Raw genomic sequence first — 19,978 nt, 5'->3', positions numbered from 1 at the left:
TTGGATAAAAATTCTATTTATCACTCTTGTACTAAACACATTGATGTTCATCACCATTTTATCCGACAGGTGATTAAGAAAGGAGCGTAACTCTGGAGAAGATTCACTAAAGCGTGAATCCAGTAGACATGCTCACCAAGCTTGTTCCTATAGAGAAGTTCAAGTTCTATGCAACTTATTTGAGCTTGGCGATAGCGTAATAGAAGGATGGAGTGTGTACGAGAAACATTGATGAAGTTATGATGCGAGGCAGAGATAAGAGAAGAAGACAATGAGCTACACGTTTTAAGATTGAAGACATGGTGGAGATTGTTGTATTTGATGTTTTAAATCTAATAAGATTCTGCGCAGATGTTTCACACAACTGCGAAAGTACGGAATTTGTTTTCAATTTCGTTTATGATTCTTTCCGATTTTGTTTGGGATTCTTTTTAAAACTATATATATGGGTGTAAACGGCTATGTAAAAGGGTTCTAGGGTTTCTAAAAGGGTGGAGCAAGGGAGAGATTTGAGTATTACTCAAGTCTGATCAGTCATTTCTCTTTGTAATTTCTACTTTCATAGTGAAGATCTATCGCTTTGTGCCATGATTTTTTCCCGAAAGGGTTTTCCACGTTAAATCTTTGTGTTATCTTGTGTTTACTTGGTGCTCTTGGATTGCTATCCTAGATCCATCTCTGTGTGATTTTGCAGCACAATCCCCAACAACGTATTCCGATCCAAGTTGAAGCACTCGCGTGTCACTTGGTCCATTGTCTATGTAAGGCAACCTGTTGCCACAATTCAACAGAGAGACGAGACAGGGACGAAAAGCCAGAGAGAGAGAGAGTAATGCGAGGGAGAGAAGCAGACGTCGTCAAAGAATTTGGTCCTGGAAAGTTGGCTTTGCCTGAATACGCTCTAACAACAACACTCTCATTACTATCAAAGCACGTGCCTAACTCTCTATCCTCTCTGAAATATTCCTCTTGTCCGATCCTACTGATTGTTAACATTAAAGCCGAAGCTGCCACCAAAGTCAACGAGTATGGTCAAAATTTGGTACGTCCAACCATCCCTTTTGACCGAAAAGTATGCTTAATTTTCTATTTTCCTTTTCACATCTTAGAATTAAGCCGTATTCTACTCCGTATATTTCTTACACACTTGCAGCATCTATACCCACTTATGCTTTTATTCTACTTTCATTTCTTTAATATTTCACGTACCTAGAACCTAAAAGTCTGTGAAGTATGACTTAACTTTGTGTGATTTCTTTACTTTGCTACTGCTTTGTTCTTTTTTACCTACCTTAGTTCTACAGCCCGACGTAGTATGACATACTTTTGTTATATTGTAAGTTAGTCTAAATTCAAAAAAAAAAAAAGAAGTACGACTCCCTAAGGTAGAAATCGGGCTCCATATGAGTGGAATAAGGTTGCCTAACCCATTTCTTTTCCTTAATTGAGAGATCTGCCACGGACTAATTGTACGAGTCACTTGAATTGAAAAATCTTATGATTTTTGGACCTTTAAACGATTACGAGGTTTTTAGCTGATTGTAAATTCCAAGCTTCTTTTCACGGGTGACAACTTTAAGTCAAACATATTCTTACCCCTTGGTCAACCCACCTTTCGGACAAAAGAGTTAAGCTGTAAAAAAAACGCCGGCATCTTTCTGCCATGCGATTTCACGTGCAGGAGTGGCGTTCACAGTATTCCAACGTGATTCTTAGGCCATGGAATTTACATAGGGACACGCTTCTGATGGACGGACTGGATCTCGTGTCTGTGCATAATGGTGGCACGCGTCGGGGCGTACATATATAGCTGCCTACTTAGCAAAAGCTGGATTCTTTTCTTTAATTGGTGATAAATAGCTTCAAATCAAGGCTATTATGATTATAATCCAACATAAAATGCCAGAGTGGCCCACTTGAGCATGATCATTGGGTGAAGCCCTCTTTTTTATGTTCTTTGGCACCGATTAAGGCCAGGTGATGAAGTGGGCTACACGTACATTGAATATCAGACACCTAACCGTAAACCTGTAGCCCAGCTTATGTGTGGACTGGACTGATTTTTGGACCATGTAGTATGCATTGTGGGACCGGCCTGATGAATGGTAAAGGCCTCAGAAATCTGTGCCATGCTAGGAACAGCAAGCAGTGAAAAATATCTTGCGTCAGAAATGAAAAAAATTTAAAAAAAATAAAAATCTCCACAGGTGAAAAACCCAAGGACATTAATTGATGATGCCCATATCTCTTCCCACTCCACGCCCCACATTACCTCATCTCCAGCCGACCACCCCATTTTTGCCACGTGGCATGCCATATCCAAAGTCATGAAATGTTAACCAAGCTTCTTCCCATATCTTTGGTCTTCACAAACATCACCCAATCATCAAAAATTTAAAAATAAAAATAAAATAAAAAATCCATCAAAAACAAATAAACGAAAATCCATCTCTTGATTATTGCATAACTAAAACAAATCCCAAAAACAACATAATTCCATCCATATCCTCACTCTTTCCACCTCAAAAAAAAACTCGCCAACTTTATCCCAAAAAAATAAAGAAATAAAAGAAAAGAAAGAGAGGGGTTGCATTCACAGCCCATTTAAACCACACATCATCATTCACTTATCAAAATCAACTTTTTAATCCTTCAAATATCTAAAACAGTTTAAAAAAGGAACTATTTTCAATTCTCTCCATCCCCATCTTCTTTTCCTTTGAACATCTCAAGGAAGAGAAGAAGGGAAAAAAAAAAAAGAAAAAGAAAAAGAAAAAACCCACTCCGTGTCTGTAGGAATTCTAGAATTCCTTCTATCTCCCTCCATTACTGAAGTAACCAAGAAAAACCCACTTCAGCTCTTCCCTCACGAGCATCTGAAAAGCAACCAAAATGGCAATTTGCACAGTCTACACAACCCATTCACTTCATACAACCTGTTACATCTCCACCCAAACAAATACCCAGTTGGGATTTCACCAAAGACAGGTTGTTTTCTACAGCAGCAGCAAGAAGACCAGGAAAAGTACCGGATTCTCTAAGATCTCATGCTCAGCTAGGGAATCTAACACAGTGGTCATTGGGCTGGCAGCTGATTCTGGCTGTGGGAAGAGCACATTCATGAGGCGGCTGACTAGTGTCTTTGGTGGGGCAGCCGAGCCACCAAAGGGCGGGAATCCGGACTCGAACACCTTGATTAGTGACACAACCACAGTCATCTGCTTGGATGACTACCACTCTCTTGATAGGACAGGCAGGAAGGAGAAGGGGGTGACAGCGCTGGACCCAAGAGCCAATGACTTTGATCTCATGTATGAGCAGGTGAAGGCTCTCAAGGAAGGTATTGCAGTTGAAAAGCCTATATACAATCATGTGAGCGGTCTGTTGGATCCTCCTGAACTAATTAAGCCACCCAAGATTCTGGTCATTGAAGGGCTGCACCCAATGTGAGTTTCCAGCTTTAAAAAAATATTATAGGCCCCACCATGTCTGCACCCTCCTTTTGATGCATACACTCCCCTATTCTACTTTTGGTATTAGAATAATGATATAAATTAGGCTATGCAATATTCAGATGTAGGACAAAAAGAGTGTCTATATTTACAAAGAGAGGGTGTTACTATGATTTACACGGGATTTTTCTTTTTATCGGTATTGTCGTTTACTCGGCATTTATATTACCATTTTCTGTTTTGTGCTTCTAGTAGGTTGGTGTTATCTAATTGTAGCATGGAATTTTTTAATATAAATGTTCTGGCGTGGCTTGAATTGCTAGTATTGTGTAGATTCTTGCTTTAAAATAAAAAAATCTTAAGATAATTTATTACTTTTACTGGTAGCTAGAACAGCTAGCAGTATCTTTTGTTCTTTCTGTTTACTCTTGAAGGTACTTTATGGTTGATGGTCATTATATATTCCTTTTAGGATTTTGTACGTTTTAGGATTTTGTACTTGATCTTTGCTTGAAGAGAAAACAGAACTTCAATAGAGTACTTGTTTATTCTTCATTTCTCATTGCTGATACAATGGAATGTGTGGCTTCCTCAATGTATCGCACCCTTGGGATACAAATACGTATCGGTTATCGCACGGGATATATCGTTTGTATCGCATAGTTTATCGCACTTTTGGGAAATATGGGGAAACATCGGGAAAATGGTTGAATTTTTAATGAAACTTTGGGGATTGTTAAAAAGACCTCCATACACACTTTTAAATCATAATGGCACATAATAGGTTTCCTTTGTAGAGGGTCCTAAGCTCTGCGTCCGATTGAACTAAGACAACTATATCCAATATTTCCACCCCGTCTATCTATTTTTCTATATCATTTTAGGAGATTTTGCAAAAAATTAAGTAGATCCAATAATCAGGTAGACCATATCATAGGAAACAATGGTGATTGACCATTAGTGGGCCACTTGAACTTTGGATATGCTTCACTTTTTGGGCTAAAATCATAAAATTATATGGTAAAATGGATGGATGGAGCGGATAAAATACATGAATTATAGTGGCCCCACAAAGTTTACTCACTACGTCGTTCCCACCCCATGCACGTGGATCTCCTGCGAAAGCCTTTCGCATGGAGTTCCTGCGCTGGGAACCCAGATGGGGCCCACTGTGATGTTCGTGAGAAATCCTCCCCTTCCATCAGTTTTGTGAGTTCATTTCAAAACAATATGCCAAAAATGAACCAAGCTTGAGTGGGCCGTGCTAACGGAAAATGTGGTTAGGGAAGTTTCTACCGTTGAAACCTACCTGAGTTCGACAGTGATGTTTACGTGCCATCCATACTATTAATAACTTCATTCCAACAGGGATGAAATGAAATCACAAATATTAGCATGATTCAAAACTTTTATAGCCCATGAATATTTCAATTGTGGACATTCAATTATCATGTTTTCGGCCCACTTGAGCATTGGAAACGGTTCATTTTTGGCATCGTGTCCTAAAATAAACTCACAAAACGGATGAACGGATAAGATTTCTCACAAACATCACAATGGGTCCCACCTGAGTTCCCAGCGCAGGAACTTAATGCGAAAGTCTTTTGCATGAAATGTGCGTCCGTCGCAGGCACTCCTCCCGCTCAGGTTGTCTGAACGATTCAAAGTGAAATGGGCCCCACAAGAATGTATTTATTATATCCAGTGTTTGAGTTATCGGCGAGAAATCGATAATATCGCCGATATTATCGGTGCTCAAGTGGACCACACCACAAATAATTGTGGGGACTGATTCTCACCGTTAAAACATTTGTAGGGCCCACCATAACGCCCACCATAACGTTTATTTTTCATCCAATTCATTCATTAGGTCACACAAATCTGGATAATGAGGAAAAACAAATATCATATCGATCAAAAATTTTGTGACCCCAAAAGGGTTTCAATGGTAGACCTTTAATCTTCCACTGCTTTTTTCAGTGTGGTCCACTTGATCTTTGGAACTGTCTTATTTTGTGGCTCAAGTCTTACGACGAGCTCACCAAATGGACGAACGGTTTGGATATAACGCATACCTCATGATGGGACCCACAAAATTGGGTGACGACGTCAACACACCCGTGGTGGTGTGCTGTACGGAAGCAGATTGCGTACTGAGCAACTCTGTACGCTAAGCATACTGAGTAAATTCTGTGGGGCCCACTGTCATTTTTGCATTGTATCAACTCCCGTACATCCGCCTTGTTATATAAATTTAGGGCTTTCAACCAAAATTTAATCATATCCAAAGTTTAAGTGGACCACACCACTTGAAATGATGTGAATTGGAGTCTACCGTTGAAAAGTTCTTGGGGCCCACAGAAGTTTTAGATCAAGATGATTTTTGTTTTTTCCATTCATCCATGTCTATGTGATCTTATGAACGGTTTGGATGACAAATAAACATCACTGGGGGCCTTAGAAATGTTTCAACGGTGGAAATCAATATTTCCACTGTTTCCTTTGGTATGTTCTACTTGAGCTTTTGATATACTTCGGTTTTGGGCTCAACCCCTAAAATGATCCGGAAAAACGTATGGACGGCGTGGATAGACCACATACATTCAAGGTGGGCCCAACTGAGTTTACTCAGTACGATAAGAGTGCACCGAGTAACTCAGTACGCAATCCGATTTCATGCGGACGCCACCCAATTCAAAAACCAGGGCCGGACGCCCTTTTTTTTCTAAGCAGAGAGGGTTCCGGCCCCAAAATCTCCCAAATCTTCGGATTCCGACCCCCAGATCTCCCAAATCTTCGGATTCCGGCGAAGATTCTCCAGATTTTGACGAGGATTTCCCCCGATGTCGCCCAAATACCCGGATTTCTTCGGATTTTGACGGATTTCTCTCCCAAATCGAAGATTTTGCTTGCACTAATCTACGAAAGAAGCTTCGATTGGAATGGCCCACCAAATAGAAGCTTTCGATGATGACGATCTCTTGTACAGGTACCGAAATCCAGTTTCTTGTTTTTTTTTCGATTTTTTCGGATAATTATAGTTTCGATTTTTTTTTTCGATTTTTTCGAGGAAATCGCGCGATATCGTCAAAATATCGTGCGATATCGACGATATATCGGCCGACATTTGAAATTGGGATTTTTTGGTATCTTCCGGGGGTTATCGGGGGTGTATCGTCTCGCATGGGTGCGATAACGATAATATCGGCCGATATATCGGCCGATAGTATCGATATTTCGAACACTGGTTGATACAATGGAATGTGTGGCTTCCTTTCTTCAGTGTCTGGAATCAATAATAGGCTATATTTATACCATAGAAACAATCCAAATTCATCTAAATTACCATTTGTTTTCTTTTCATAGGAATTTATACTCATAAACATTGACTGCATATGGTAATTATTGCAATATATTTTGAATGCCTATTTATTTGGTAAAAGCTTGATATTTTGGCCTCTCAACAGAGGCCTGTGGGCTTTTGCATCACATTTTCATTTCAGACATCCAGTCACAACGACCTGACATTAATCTAACAACAATAGAATGCTTTGGTTATTTTAACCATTTCTTATCTTGACTTGTGACTTCCACAAGCTATTCTTTATCGGAGTTAGAAGGATAATTTTGGGTTCTCTCTCTCTCTCTCTCTCTCTCTCTCTCTCTCTCTGAAATTTGAAAAAAAAAGAAAGAAAAAAAAGATGCAAGATTTTCGTCTTATAAGTTGGTCTACTAATGACCCTTAATATAAAAAATAAAAAGTGAAATGGAAAAAAGAAGAAAGAAAAGTTGTTTTTACTGAGGAATTGGGTAGGCTAATTTGCATACTGTATAGTTAAAGGTGTACACAGACTCTTAATCACTACTTGAAACTTCTTTTTTCTTGTGTGGGGTGGGGTTGTCTTCCATTTCGATCTCTGCTTTCTTTATCAGATAACTACTGTCTACATGCATATAAAACTTTTAAGAGACCAATCTCACAGACAAATCTTTCTTTTGAACTTTAATCTTCTGGACCTATACCCATCTCAACAAGGATGAGTGTAAGGTCATGTTTGGAACCCAAGAAATCCCAGATTTCAATTCCAACCAGATTTTAAAACCAGGATTTTGGCCCTTCTTTAAAACCTACCAAAAAGCTGAGTTGCAGAATACAAGATTTTCAATCCTCTCCAACTGCCATGACTATCCTCTTCTCCTCTCTTTGAAGTATTCACATTCATTAACACTGTTGGATGTTTTTACTTGTATTCGCATCATGATGTTGATATTCTACAAAAATCAAGCCCATGCGATCATTACATAGGCCACATCATATAAAAATTGATTACTACCAAAAAAAGAAAAGAGATTTTGTTTCACTTATGAAATTAGTGGGAGAACTTTTGTGGGCCACTTGATGCTTGGAATTGTCCTATTTTTGAGTCATGGCTATCTTACAATGGGATCAACACAATATTTTTCTTAAATGTTGCACACATTTTTCATATTAAAATATTTGAGACAATTAACCTCATCACATTCATTACCCCGTAAATATACACAATAATTCCAGAAATCCCCAAAGTCGAGATTCAGGTTGCCTAATACAAAATTTGAAAATCCAGGCTCCCAAACACAACTAAAAATCTGGGGTTTCAAATTCATAATCTCAAATGACCCCTAAATGGAAGTGAAGACTTTCGAACCAAAATCCATACTTGGGTTTTCATCACAAGCGCAGTCAGCTTTCTATCTCTATGAACTATTCCGGAACAGTGAATCCATAAACTGTTGGGTTTTACAAGTGGTTTCCTATCAGTTAATCAGTTGATAATATCTCCTTAATTCTCAGGTTCGATCCTCGAGTAAGAGATCTCCTGGATTTCAGTATCTACTTGGACATTAGCAACGAGGTCAAGTTTGCATGGAAAATTCAGGTCAGTAAACAGATATATAGTTCTGAAATTTGCTGTTAACGAGCCTTGTTTACTGTCTTCTTTTTCATGACCTTGTTCAAACATTGCAGAGAGACATGGCAGAACGTGGGCACAGCCTAGAAAGTATCAAAGCCAGTATAGAAGCCCGAAAACCAGACTTTGATGCTTACATTGGTATTTTTCTTCACCATAGCCTAACCTTGGTATCCATTGAAATCAGTTAAACCTAATCCACAAGGGGACTACTCGAAAAGGTGATTCGACTCGAAATTGACTGGGGATGAGTTGGTTTGGCTGACTTTCAAGTTGAACCAGCGAGTTTTCAGACCATGGATTGTAGGATGTTTATCATCTACAATAGGATCTAGATATTGGATTTCTCTTGTTCTTCATTGGTGAGTATAGCCAGTCTCTCCCACGCAATCCTAATATTTTCAGTATTTAACTGTGCAGACCCGCAGAAGCAATATGCAGATGCAGTGATTGAAGTCCTGCCGACGCAACTGATTCCGGGCGACAACGAAGGGAAGATCTTGAGGGTTAAGTTGGTGATGAAAGAAGGGGTCAAGTATTTCAGCCCCGTTTATCTGTTTGACGAAGGCTCATCCATATCATGGATACCCTGTGGGAGGAAGCTGACATGCTCATATCCTGGCATCAAATTCTTCTACGGCCCAGACTCTTACTTCTCTAATGAGGTAACTAATTTGAGACTACCAAACCTACATTTCCGTCTCATTGTATTTGATTCCAATACTATCAGTCTATCACTTGCTAGGAAGGAAAGATTTGTATCCTTTTCCTAATTTATAACCAGGACTTTACTAAGAGAAAAAGGAAAAGACAGAAAACAGGAAAAAGCTTCATCAGGAAAGAGCCTGAAAGAGAGAGAGAAAAGACAAGTAGACTGCTATTCCCACATTATTCTACTGGAAATGAGTGACCCACTTTCAATGACGTATAACCTGAGATTGTGAGCATTACATCGATATGAGCTGTGCCTGATCCTCATTGGAAATTTGACATAGCAAATGTTACACATGGCGTGGTCCAAAGAACCAAAAAAAAAAAAGAAAAAGAAAAAGAAAAAAATAATAAGAGGCTGCAAGGGGCATGGAGCTATATTTTACAAATATACCAATGGTGGGTGTTATCCGTTCAAGCAAAAACCTTGACAATACCAAACTAAGTTAGAAGATCAAAACTGCACATATATAATTATCTTTTGAAACTCGAAACTTCTTCTAATATTACCATCATGTGTATTTGTCTAATTCTTGAGTCCTTATTTTCTTAGGTTTCTGTGTTGGAGATGGATGGGCAGTTTGACAGATTAGATGAACTGATTTACGTCGAAAGCCACCTAAGCAACATCTCTACTAAGTTCTATGGTGAAGTTACGCAGCAAATGTTAAAGCATTCCGACTTCCCAGGAAGTAACAATGGGACTGGTCTCTTCCAAACCATAGTCGGGTTGAAGATAAGGGATCTCTATGAGCAGATTGTTGCCGAGAAGGCAACAGCTCCTCTACAGGCAACCAAAGCCTAATATTCAACATCGCAGAGTCATCTTCTCCTCTTCTTCAATTTTCCCCTTCGTTTTCTGTTAAATGTAGGCTCCTAGGAAAAAAAAGCACCCATAATGTATTTAAAGTAATTCTGTGGAGATTTGTATTATAGGTGCAAAGGTGATGAAATGTAGTGAAGTCCCAACACACTTTAAGTGTTGGAATATTTGAATCATATAATGTCTGAAATATCCTGCAATTCACCCTTTTTCTTTTCCTTTCATTTCCACTGACAACAAAAGATTCATTAAAAACAAGTGGGTGGAGCTTGCGGCCCATTGCTGGTCGGTTGTTTCTTCCTCGGCAGTTACGGCCCATCATAGGTTGGCTCTTCTTTGTAATGCAGCCTTGTAGCTGCCTGTTTTAGTTTTTGTTTGTTTTTTTAAATTTAATTTATTTATTTAAATTATTATCATCGCTGATAAAAGAGGGTACAAAAAGTATTTAATACACCATCAAAGATGTCCGCGTTGCAGCTAAAGCAAAAAATCCCCAATAAAAAGAGGTCACTCATGAGACTCCCACTTCAGCTAACTGCGTTTGCATTAGCTTGTCAGAGCACATGATTGAAAGATGTTTCTTACTTCACCTAATTCCCAGCTTTGTCAAGGTAATCCACAAAATGCAAGGACGAGCTGCCCCTTGCCCACCAAATCACATTATGAGAGTCATGAGAGTCACTTTCCACAATTAACCAATAGAACAAGAAGGAAAACAAATTAACCAGTGACGGAGATATGATACCTCCTCTCCACTAGAATCCAGCTCCCATAAAAGACATCAACGGTTCTCCTTAATGGTCTCAGATAGGCCATCCCACACCTACCAATCCTTCCCCAAAGAATTACTGGTTGAGTTAAAATTTAGAAATCATGGTGGATGTGGTGTCCGCCTCTCAATCACGCTGTCGACATTCCAAACAACTGCCACCCAGCTATTGTAAAGTATCATAAGCATCGAGACGTGCCCTCGTTTTTCAGTTTAAAACTTGGGCTTGCCTCATCACATTGGCCATGTAAATGTGGTACTGCCTACTGAAATCTTTACTTCACAACTCTTATCTAAGAAGTTCTCAAATGTGTGCAGTAGTTTCTAACAGATGCCAAGGGCAAATGCAATAACGTCTTGTGATTGTATGGGAGGAAGGTTGAGTTACAGTTACGGTATCTGTTGAGAATTGTTTGATGAGTACATTATTCTTTTAAGTCTGGAACCTTTTTCTGCAATGGAAGAGAAAAAATGATAGACCACAGCATTAGATTAACCAACTATCACCAAGCTAAAATCTAAATGAATGAAAAAGAAATCAAGATTTAGCATTGTGTATTGGCATTTTGCTTAAAATAAAAAAAAAAGAAAAAGAAAAAGAAAGAAAAAAAGAGCTATAGCAAGCGCACTTTCAATTTTGCTGTACTTTATCTCAACTATCTTGAGAGGAATGTATAGAGACTGCATGGTAGAAGTGTAACACGCTGAAATTAATCATTGGAAGACTGGAAGAGAACTCATTTACAATGGATGTAAAATAGCAATGAGGAATTATTGGGTGCTAAGCTTAGGGAACGTATGGTTTGTTGACAGGATTCCAAACATGTGGGGCCCATGGTTTGGTGACCTAGACAGTAGATAAATGGGTTCCACCATGGATGGGGAATACCCCACTTAGATTGGAAGACCCTGACCCTCCCATCTTTAGCCTATTTGCCATTGAATGTCAACAGTTCTTTCTTAACTGTATATTTATAAGCCTCTGATCAAAGGTTTAGATATTTCCGATATGCAGCATTTTTTTAGGCATCCCCCAAAGGGCCAATAAGGTCAATCGTCCGGATCACTCAACCATGGGCCCAACATATGCAATACTGCACATCAGCAAACAATATGTTCACTGAGGCTCAGCACTCTATAATTCCTCAGCAGTAATAACTTCTGAAATTTGAGAACCCAGCAAATGTAAGAGAACTGCAGAAGCCTAGTATGGCTTGGGTTTAAGCAAAGCATACAATCTTTACACAATGTTCATGAAATGGCTTGAAGATACAGCACGAAGCACGTGCTTAAAAGGGATATGATCATGTTCTACCAGAAGGGTGATGAAAGACAGCACTGCCCGACTCTTCATGTCTACCTGATTGTAACAAACTTGTTTGTACCGTGCCGGGCCCAATGGTTCTTCAAGTCAACTGCATTAGAAAGGTCGTGACCTTCCGCTGCAAGTCTCTGAAGAAGTTTCCCGTATGCACCGTTGCTCATCTTCCTTCCAGCTAGGCGTGCTCCTGGTCTGGAGAGACTCATTGGCAGAGGATATTCGGATATACTTGTGGTGCAACAGGATGATTGCCATCCCCCGGCACCCCATCTGTAGCATTGGCGAGGAATGCCAGTGCAAGAGCATATTGGTGAAGGTACGTGAGAAAAATCAAGTGTTGTTCTGTCGATATCAATATCTTGGTTCTTCTTTTCACGTTTTGCGCCTGCCAGAGAACCGCCCTTTGTATTAGCTGTAGATTCAGATGGACATGTTTTAGATTGCTTCGGCCTTAAGGCCTTGGAGGCAATGTGATTAGAATTCTTCGTAGAAGGTTGCCGCTTTCTGATTTTAGTGGTTTTAGTCTCGAACTCATGATTCTGTGATGTGTCTGTTGGTGCATCGAGAACCATGTGAATGTCAGGGAGTCCCATTTCAGCATTTGCTTGGGTTTCTGGCAAAGGATTCGCACTTGCTTTTGTAGCAGATATGAAGTTTCTTTGATGAAGCCACCCGGCAAAATCCATGTCAGATGATTCTGCATCAGCTTCGGAGATCATGGCATGTCTAATTGGGAATGCACCCACCTTCAGAAAAGCTGCTTGATGTTCAGAAACACTGGAAGAACCATCTAGAACAGCCCTGCCATGGACTCCGGAATTTGAATCTATGCCAGCAGCATGATCTGAGAAGTTCCAATTCCTAATACCCAATCCACCTTTCTCATCCATGTATAGTCACACAAGATGCTAAATGTCAATGACTTTCTTGCTTAGCCCATGGAATGAACTAAACCTGCATACTGCAACAAACACATCGAACGTTACCAATCACAACAAAGCACCAGAAAGTCAGTGATCCTACACCTGGAAACAGATGATGTCAATACAAGGGTAGATTCAGACTTCATTAGGTTAGTCTAGTTATAAAGGCATGGATCTTTCCAAGTGAATCAGTACTCAATGCAGTTTTGATGCTCCAAAATGCCCAGAGGAATGCATAAACATCCATTTTTCCATTAATCACCAACTTGCAATTTGAATGCATCCAAACGTTACAGCAGCGCATCACGAAACAACAATTACAAACAATGAATGGAGCTAATCAAAGGCATCATTGGGAACAGAAACTGGGCAAATAAATCACCAAATTACAACAAAAAGTACGAATTAGGCCTACAACTAGCCACAAAATCATGAAACAAGTTTTCATATTCAAAAAGTTTGAAACCCACTTCAAAATTCAAACCAAAAGAACGGTAAATAGGTCAGGCGGTCATGGATTTAACTAGAGAGACCTCAGAGTTTCAAGAGATTAACTTAAAAGTAAAACCCAAACAATCGTTAATGAAAGGCCGAAGAGTTTCTTGAAATCATTAAGAAAGTAATACAGGTGGCACCTGGAATCAACAAGAGCAACATCAAATTGTGACAAGATATCGATAACCAAATCAATGCCAGGAAAAAGAAAGAAAGAAAGAAAAGCTGAGATCCACTTCAAAATCATTTTAACAGCAATGGTTATACTAGCTGCGCCAAGGATTTAACAAGAAACACATCATAATTTCACAAGTACAGATGACAAGAATTTCATGGTCACTTCAGGAGCAGTAAAAAATTAAGCTGTGATTTACGAATTTCTACTCTGAGTAGAATTTCCCAAAAATTCAAAAAATGGGGTTCCTCTGTGTTTTGTTGAAAAGAAAGCGTTCTTCATATGTGCACAACAACTTCTTCATGATTTTTGGGAATCCTACCAAGAGTAGAAAAACCCCAGAAAATCATGAATTATTTTTCTCATGGACAAGCTGACCGCAAACTAAATCAACTGAAGCCGATCCACTGCTAAAAAGAACTGGAAAACCCACTTCAAAACCATTTAAGGAGCAGGCAACAAATCAGGTGGGTCATGGATTTAACAAGGGAAACCTCAGATTTTCAGGACACTAGAAAAAAAAGTAAATGACCCAATTCAAAAAATTAACTGAAAACCTACTGCCATTCCTCCGACGTAATGGCTTGATGGAATATAACCTTATAACAAAACTATAAACAAGTGAAGAGGGCGGTAGATATACGACCGTTTTGGACATGGATTTTCCGCGAGAGGAACCTCAAAATCCATGAATTTGGAAGAACATATTCCCAATAAAGATAAAAACAGAAAAGGTGCCATCATGCTAAAATTGGAATTTTACCACCACATAAGCACCCAATTAGAGCAGCAAAATGCTGGAGTTATGGTGATTTTCAGCCATGAGAGCACAAACCATGAGAAGATTTTAAAAACCCACATCAGAAAACCAACAAAACCCATGAAAGAATAATCAACAGCAAAAACCCAAATGAAATACCATCTGGGCCATGGATTCAAGCATCGAAGAACTCAGAATCAATGGCCAGGAATGCACTATTCCATCATAGAATACCAAAATATAGATAAAAATAAAGACACCCATCAATCCAACAAAAGAGAATAAAGCAGCAGACATTCGAGTAATCGAGATTCTAAAGAAATGGGAGAGAGAGAGAGAGAGAGAGAGAGAGAGAGAGAGAGAGAGAGCAAATCAAAGAAAGATTACAGCAGGGGCAAAAAGGTAATTTGTTGGAGAGTCTTACAGGATAAGATCCAAGAGAACTTCTTCTTCTTCCTAATGTTGTAAATATTCTGTGATTTTTGGGCCTTTTTACCCTTTTGTGTTGTTGGGTGTGGAGTAGCTCAGGAAAAGGTTGTGCCTCTGCTTTTCAGAGCAGAGTTCTTCCTAGTGACTTATATGATACTCCGCACCGTATGGCTCTTGATACACAGGCGCTCAGATATTTTACACGTGGCATATATATTAAATCAAATTAAACCGACTAAATTGTGGAACCCACTGTCTTTAGATTACAGGATCAGAATCAGGTTGTCTGAACCATCTTAACCTCTGATTCGTGGATAATTGTTCGTTGAAACAGGACCATTGGATATTTTTCATTTTTGACCGTCCAATAAATCTCCACCAATCCAGACCATCCAAATAAGTTGATGCCGTTATGGTTTAGAATGAAGAAGGAAATTCGTATTGATCAAACAATCCTGACCATCCAAATGGTGGCCATCAAACGAACGGTTAATAGGATATTGGTCGGCATTAGAGTCCAGCGCGTAAAAGTGGAAGCCCATTTCAATATCCGGCCCAGCCGCATGAGCTGCCACAGTGCGGGGAGTTATTTGACACACTGGCAGCATATGACGGTTGATACACCGGCGCTCAAAATTATACACGTGTCGTACATGAACTCAAATTGTAAAACACACTCTCTAAGTGAAGGTGCAAAAACAAGTAGATTTCTTGAGTAATCCTGATCTCTGACTCGTTGAGACACGGCCATTGGATATTTTATTTTCAACCGTCCAACAGATTCCCAAGAATGAGAGTGGATTAGGTGCGGCCCTTAGCGTGGGGTCCACCTTGACTAAGGTATTCTACATCCACGCTGTCCATCCGTTTTTATTCCAGGCCAGCATCCAAAAAATGAATGGACGGGCGTGTATGTAGAATACTTTAAGAGAATTTCCCTGCTGTACGAGTCACTTGGGAGCCACGCACCTTACTAAGCCCTCCCGTGCTTAACTTCCAAGAATACTCCCCTGCTGTACGGATGTACATTTACTAGACTAAAATGCTCATGCTTTATCAAAAATGTTGTTTATGAAAGTTGGGTTTTTCTATGGCTATGTATTATAACTGTAGCCATTGAAATTGACCGCAAAGTGAAAGAAATTCACCGTGAAGTAAACGAAGTGAATGGTATTGGCCGCAAAGTGAAGGAAATTTACCGCGAATTGAAGGGAATTCACCATGAAGTGAAGGAATTTGACTGCTAAGTGACTGAAGTTAATGTAATTGACCACGAAGTAAAGGAAATTCACCACGAAGTAAAAGAATTTGATCGCAAGTGAATGAAGTTAATGTAATTGACCGCGAAGTGAAGGAATTTGACTACGAAATGAATGAAGTTAATGTAATTGACCGTGAAGTAAAGGAAATTCACTGCGAAGTAGATGAATTAAATGACATTCGCCGCGAAATGAGTGAAATTCACCGCGAAGTGAAGGAAATTCACCACGAATTGAATGGAGTGAATGTAATTGACCACAAAGTGAATGAAATTGACTGCGAAGTGAATGAAATTCACAGCAAATTAAATGTAATTGACTGCGAAGTGAACGAAATTCACCGCGAAGTAAATGAAGTGAACAGAATTCACCGTGAAGTGAATAAAATTGACTGCGAAGTGAATGAAATTGACTGCGAAGTGAGTGAAATTGATCACGAAGTTTATTAGCCATCCAACATGTTGATAGGGTCACACTGTCACACCCCAAACCCGGAAATCGGATTCTCGGATCCTAGCGTTCATACGCCAGATTCCGAAGTACCCCATTCTCGGATCCTAGTGTTCATACGCCAGATTCCGATCCTGGGATCCTACAAGGAGGATTTATTTTTTTTTGCCAATGTACATTTATCTCGTAATAAGCATAACTACAAGTATACCCAAATCATAAAGGCAACATCATCATCACATATCCACTAATATAATCATTTGAATACAATGCGGAAAGGAAAATACATATATCAAAAATCAAGCTCCAGAAGACCGCTGCACGCTCCAAGCTCAACAATGCTGCAGCCTAACATCTCCTGCACGCATCTATCGTGCATAAGCTTATAGAAAGCTTAGAGGGTGGTGTAAGTGTGTGCACAAGATAAGTGCCAAGTATTCAACATAATGACATCATCATATAAGACCAGAAATACCGGTAATCCATAAATCATACAATATCAGAATAAGCAGAAATATTGATAAGATCAAGCGATAACAGAGTAAGCGAAAATACGGACAAGTCCATAAGTCAATCAATGTCAGAATACGCAATATAAAATAACTATGCAAATGAGGAATCATAGATAGCCAAATATCAAATGACGAGGATGCAATACAATATACATTTCTGATGAGCAACACAAATAGTGTCAGCCGTACCTACACCATATAAATGCAGAGACGCAATAGCTCAAAATGCCGTATGCCGCGAATGTTATGCAATATGCGATGCGAATGGAATGACCATACTGGAGTGTGAAGTCGGGATGATAGTACGTAGTATCGCAGACTATGGGGTCCATCACAAGGGACTTCTATCCAAACCAGTCCCATACCTAAATTTGGATAGTTAGACTCAATGTGGTAAACTCCTGATCTCAGGTTAGTCGCGCGCCCCAACCGAAATCCTAGCCATTGCGAAGGCACACGTAACAAATAGTTGCGCACCACCAACCCGAGTGGATAGTGAATGAATGAATACATGAATGAGTATGCAACTCCTGCTCACTAAATCCACATATCAGTACAGTTTATCTCTGGGATCATCACCGGGGTTTAGTACACTCCAAATGACACTGTCGCTCTCCTAGCCGCACAGTCCAGGTGAGCGTAAGAAACCTCACTATCCGCCTGGCCAATAGTCTGCCAATACCTATCCGGCACGTCGATAGCGGACCATTCACGAGCTGGTCAAACTCGGCCTAGTATTGCCCCCTACCCTCGGGCGGGTAAGGCCACACCCCCTCCCAACCGACCACGACACAGTGGGAGACGCGGCCTCCTGGTATTCGGCACTCGGGCGCTCATGTATCCACTCGGTCTCGACATTGGGGCGTCTCCTGGCCACGGAGGTTTAGGGATTTTCACCCAGGGACATCTATGGCGCCCGTATGCTAGAACCAAACATTTTCGGTGTCCCATTTGGCCATCCACGATATGCCTGTGGAGGCTACGGACCTGATGTCACTAGGGCGTACAGTAATCATAATGCGAGATGCATGAGTCATACAATCCAGTCATGCATCAATCCTGCGCATACCGTGTGCTCATGTGAGATAACCTCCGCCTATCAGGGAGTCTCATAACAACATGCTCAATGACATATGCAATGATCAACCACATCTTATAACAAACATGCAGATGATGCGCATGGGCATGTATCATGATGCTATGCTGTAACATACTCATAATCGGTAACAATAACCGACATCAGCAATCGACCTCGACAATGTGGTCATTTAACCAACATTGCCCCCAAGGAATGGCCCGCACATAGTCAAACATATAATGGGCCCACGGCCTCATGCAAAAGCCTAATATACAACACAATGGGCCTTGCTCAAGGGCCATATATACACAACAGGTGGACCCTACTCATGGCCTCAAATACATGACATGTGGGCCCTACACATGGGCCTGGAATACATCAAACGGGCCATGCATCATGGGCCTAATACACATCACAATGGGCCTTGCCCATAGGCCACGAATACATCACAATGGCCTCGCCTATGGGCCATGAATACATCACAATGAGCCTCAATTACGGATCGCATATACACATATGGGCCTCGATAGTCGTAACCGACACTCGGAATCGGGCTCGACAAATCGGAATCGGTCTCGATACGCGGCCTCGACAATCGGAATCAGCCTCGATACTTGGCCTAGAAAATCAGAATCTGCCTATACAATCGGCCTCGACAATCAGAATCGGCCTATACAATCGGCCCCGACAATCGAAATCGGCCTATACAATCAGCCTCAACAATCGGAATCGATGAAAATGGACCTAATAAGGCCTAAGGGAAAGTCACAATGTGGACATTCAACCATCATTGCCCATCAATGTGGACATTCAACCAACATTGCTCCCAAGGAGTGGTCCACATAGAGCCAAACGTATCGTGGGCCCATGACCTCATACAAGGACCTAATACACATCACTATAGGTCTCATTCATGGGCCAAATACTCATCACAGTGGGCCTTGGCACATAAGCCATGATTACATCACAACAGGCCTCGTCATATGGGCCTCACATACATCTCAATGGGCCGCAATACATGGATCTCATATACATTAAATGGGCCGCACTATACGGGCCGCATCACATAGTCCGCACCAATGGGTCAGTATACATTGAGTGGGTCGTGTCATATGGACCGCACTAATGGGCCAATGTACATTGCGTGGGCCGCATCATATGGGCCAGAAATACATCACTGCGGGCCTCACAAATGGACGGTATAGATATACAATACATACATCACGGTGGGCCGCATACACGGGCCTAAAATACATCACTGCGGGCCTCACAAATGGACGGTATAGATATACAATACATACATCACGGTGGGCCGCATACACGGGCCTAAAATACATCACCAAGGGCTGCGAATACACAACAGGTGGACCACGCCAAAAAGGGCCATGAATACACAACAGGTAGGTCCTGCACATGAGTCCAATATACATAACAGGTGGGCCCTGCACTTGGGCCTCCTACACGTCAAGTGGGCTACATCAATGGGTCGCACTAATGGGTCTCATAAGCATCACAATGGCCTACAATTACATCAAGGTGGGCCTCACGGATAGGCTATAAAATACATCAAGGCGGGCCTCATATAATAGGTGGGCCTCATATATCAAGTGGGCCTAATGGGGCAGCCCAAGGTCTAACAAAACAGATGGACCGTGTGGTTGAAATACATTCATCATGGTGCAGCCCACAACACACACACACAGGTGGGCCTCATCCCAAAGATATGGATGGATAGCGTGGTAGACTCAAGCATCAAGGTGGGCCACTGCATAGACGGTGCATACCCAACACTGCATCATGGTGGGGCAGTACACAACACTATTCAAACATTGCCCAAGAAATATCAGCATTATCAAATATCGTCCATGT

At 40.7% G+C, this 19,978-nt stretch overlaps 2 protein-coding genes across 3 annotated transcripts; one reads left to right on the top strand and one right to left on the bottom strand.

The window, feature by feature from the left end:
- The first annotated feature begins 2,661 nt into the window (after positions 1-2,661).
- LOC131233874 (phosphoribulokinase, chloroplastic-like) lies at positions 2,662-10,142 on the top strand. The gene is made up of 5 exons (XM_058230705.1): positions 2,662-3,446; positions 8,287-8,371; positions 8,461-8,545; positions 8,825-9,069; positions 9,669-10,142. The coding sequence occupies exons 1-5, from the start codon at positions 2,893-2,895 to the stop codon at positions 9,918-9,920; spliced, it is 1,221 nt and encodes a 406-aa protein (XP_058086688.1). The 5' UTR covers positions 2,662-2,892; the 3' UTR covers positions 9,921-10,142.
- A 1,751-nt stretch (positions 10,143-11,893) lies between these two features.
- On the bottom strand, positions 11,894-14,923 carry LOC131233875 (protein BASIC PENTACYSTEINE7). Of its 2 annotated transcripts, none has more exons than XM_058230707.1 (2): positions 14,769-14,923; positions 11,894-12,989 (listed from the first exon to the last, which is right to left on the bottom strand). In XM_058230707.1, the coding sequence occupies exon 2, from the start codon at positions 12,916-12,918 to the stop codon at positions 12,064-12,066; it is 855 nt and encodes a 284-aa protein (XP_058086690.1). In that variant the 5' UTR covers positions 12,919-12,989; positions 14,769-14,923; the 3' UTR covers positions 11,894-12,063. The 2 variants fall into 2 exon arrangements, with proteins under 2 accessions (XP_058086690.1, XP_058086689.1); XM_058230706.1 differs by having other exon boundaries at positions 14,806-14,923.
- Positions 14,924-19,978: the final 5,055 nt, after the last annotated feature.

Source organism: Magnolia sinica, chromosome 18 (genome assembly GCF_029962835.1).
Source record: "Magnolia sinica isolate HGM2019 chromosome 18, MsV1, whole genome shotgun sequence".
NCBI classification, from domain to species: domain Eukaryota; kingdom Viridiplantae; phylum Streptophyta; class Magnoliopsida; order Magnoliales; family Magnoliaceae; genus Magnolia; species Magnolia sinica.
Note: the sequence above shows the minus strand (reverse complement) of the source record. Positions and strands in the feature narration are given on the sequence as shown.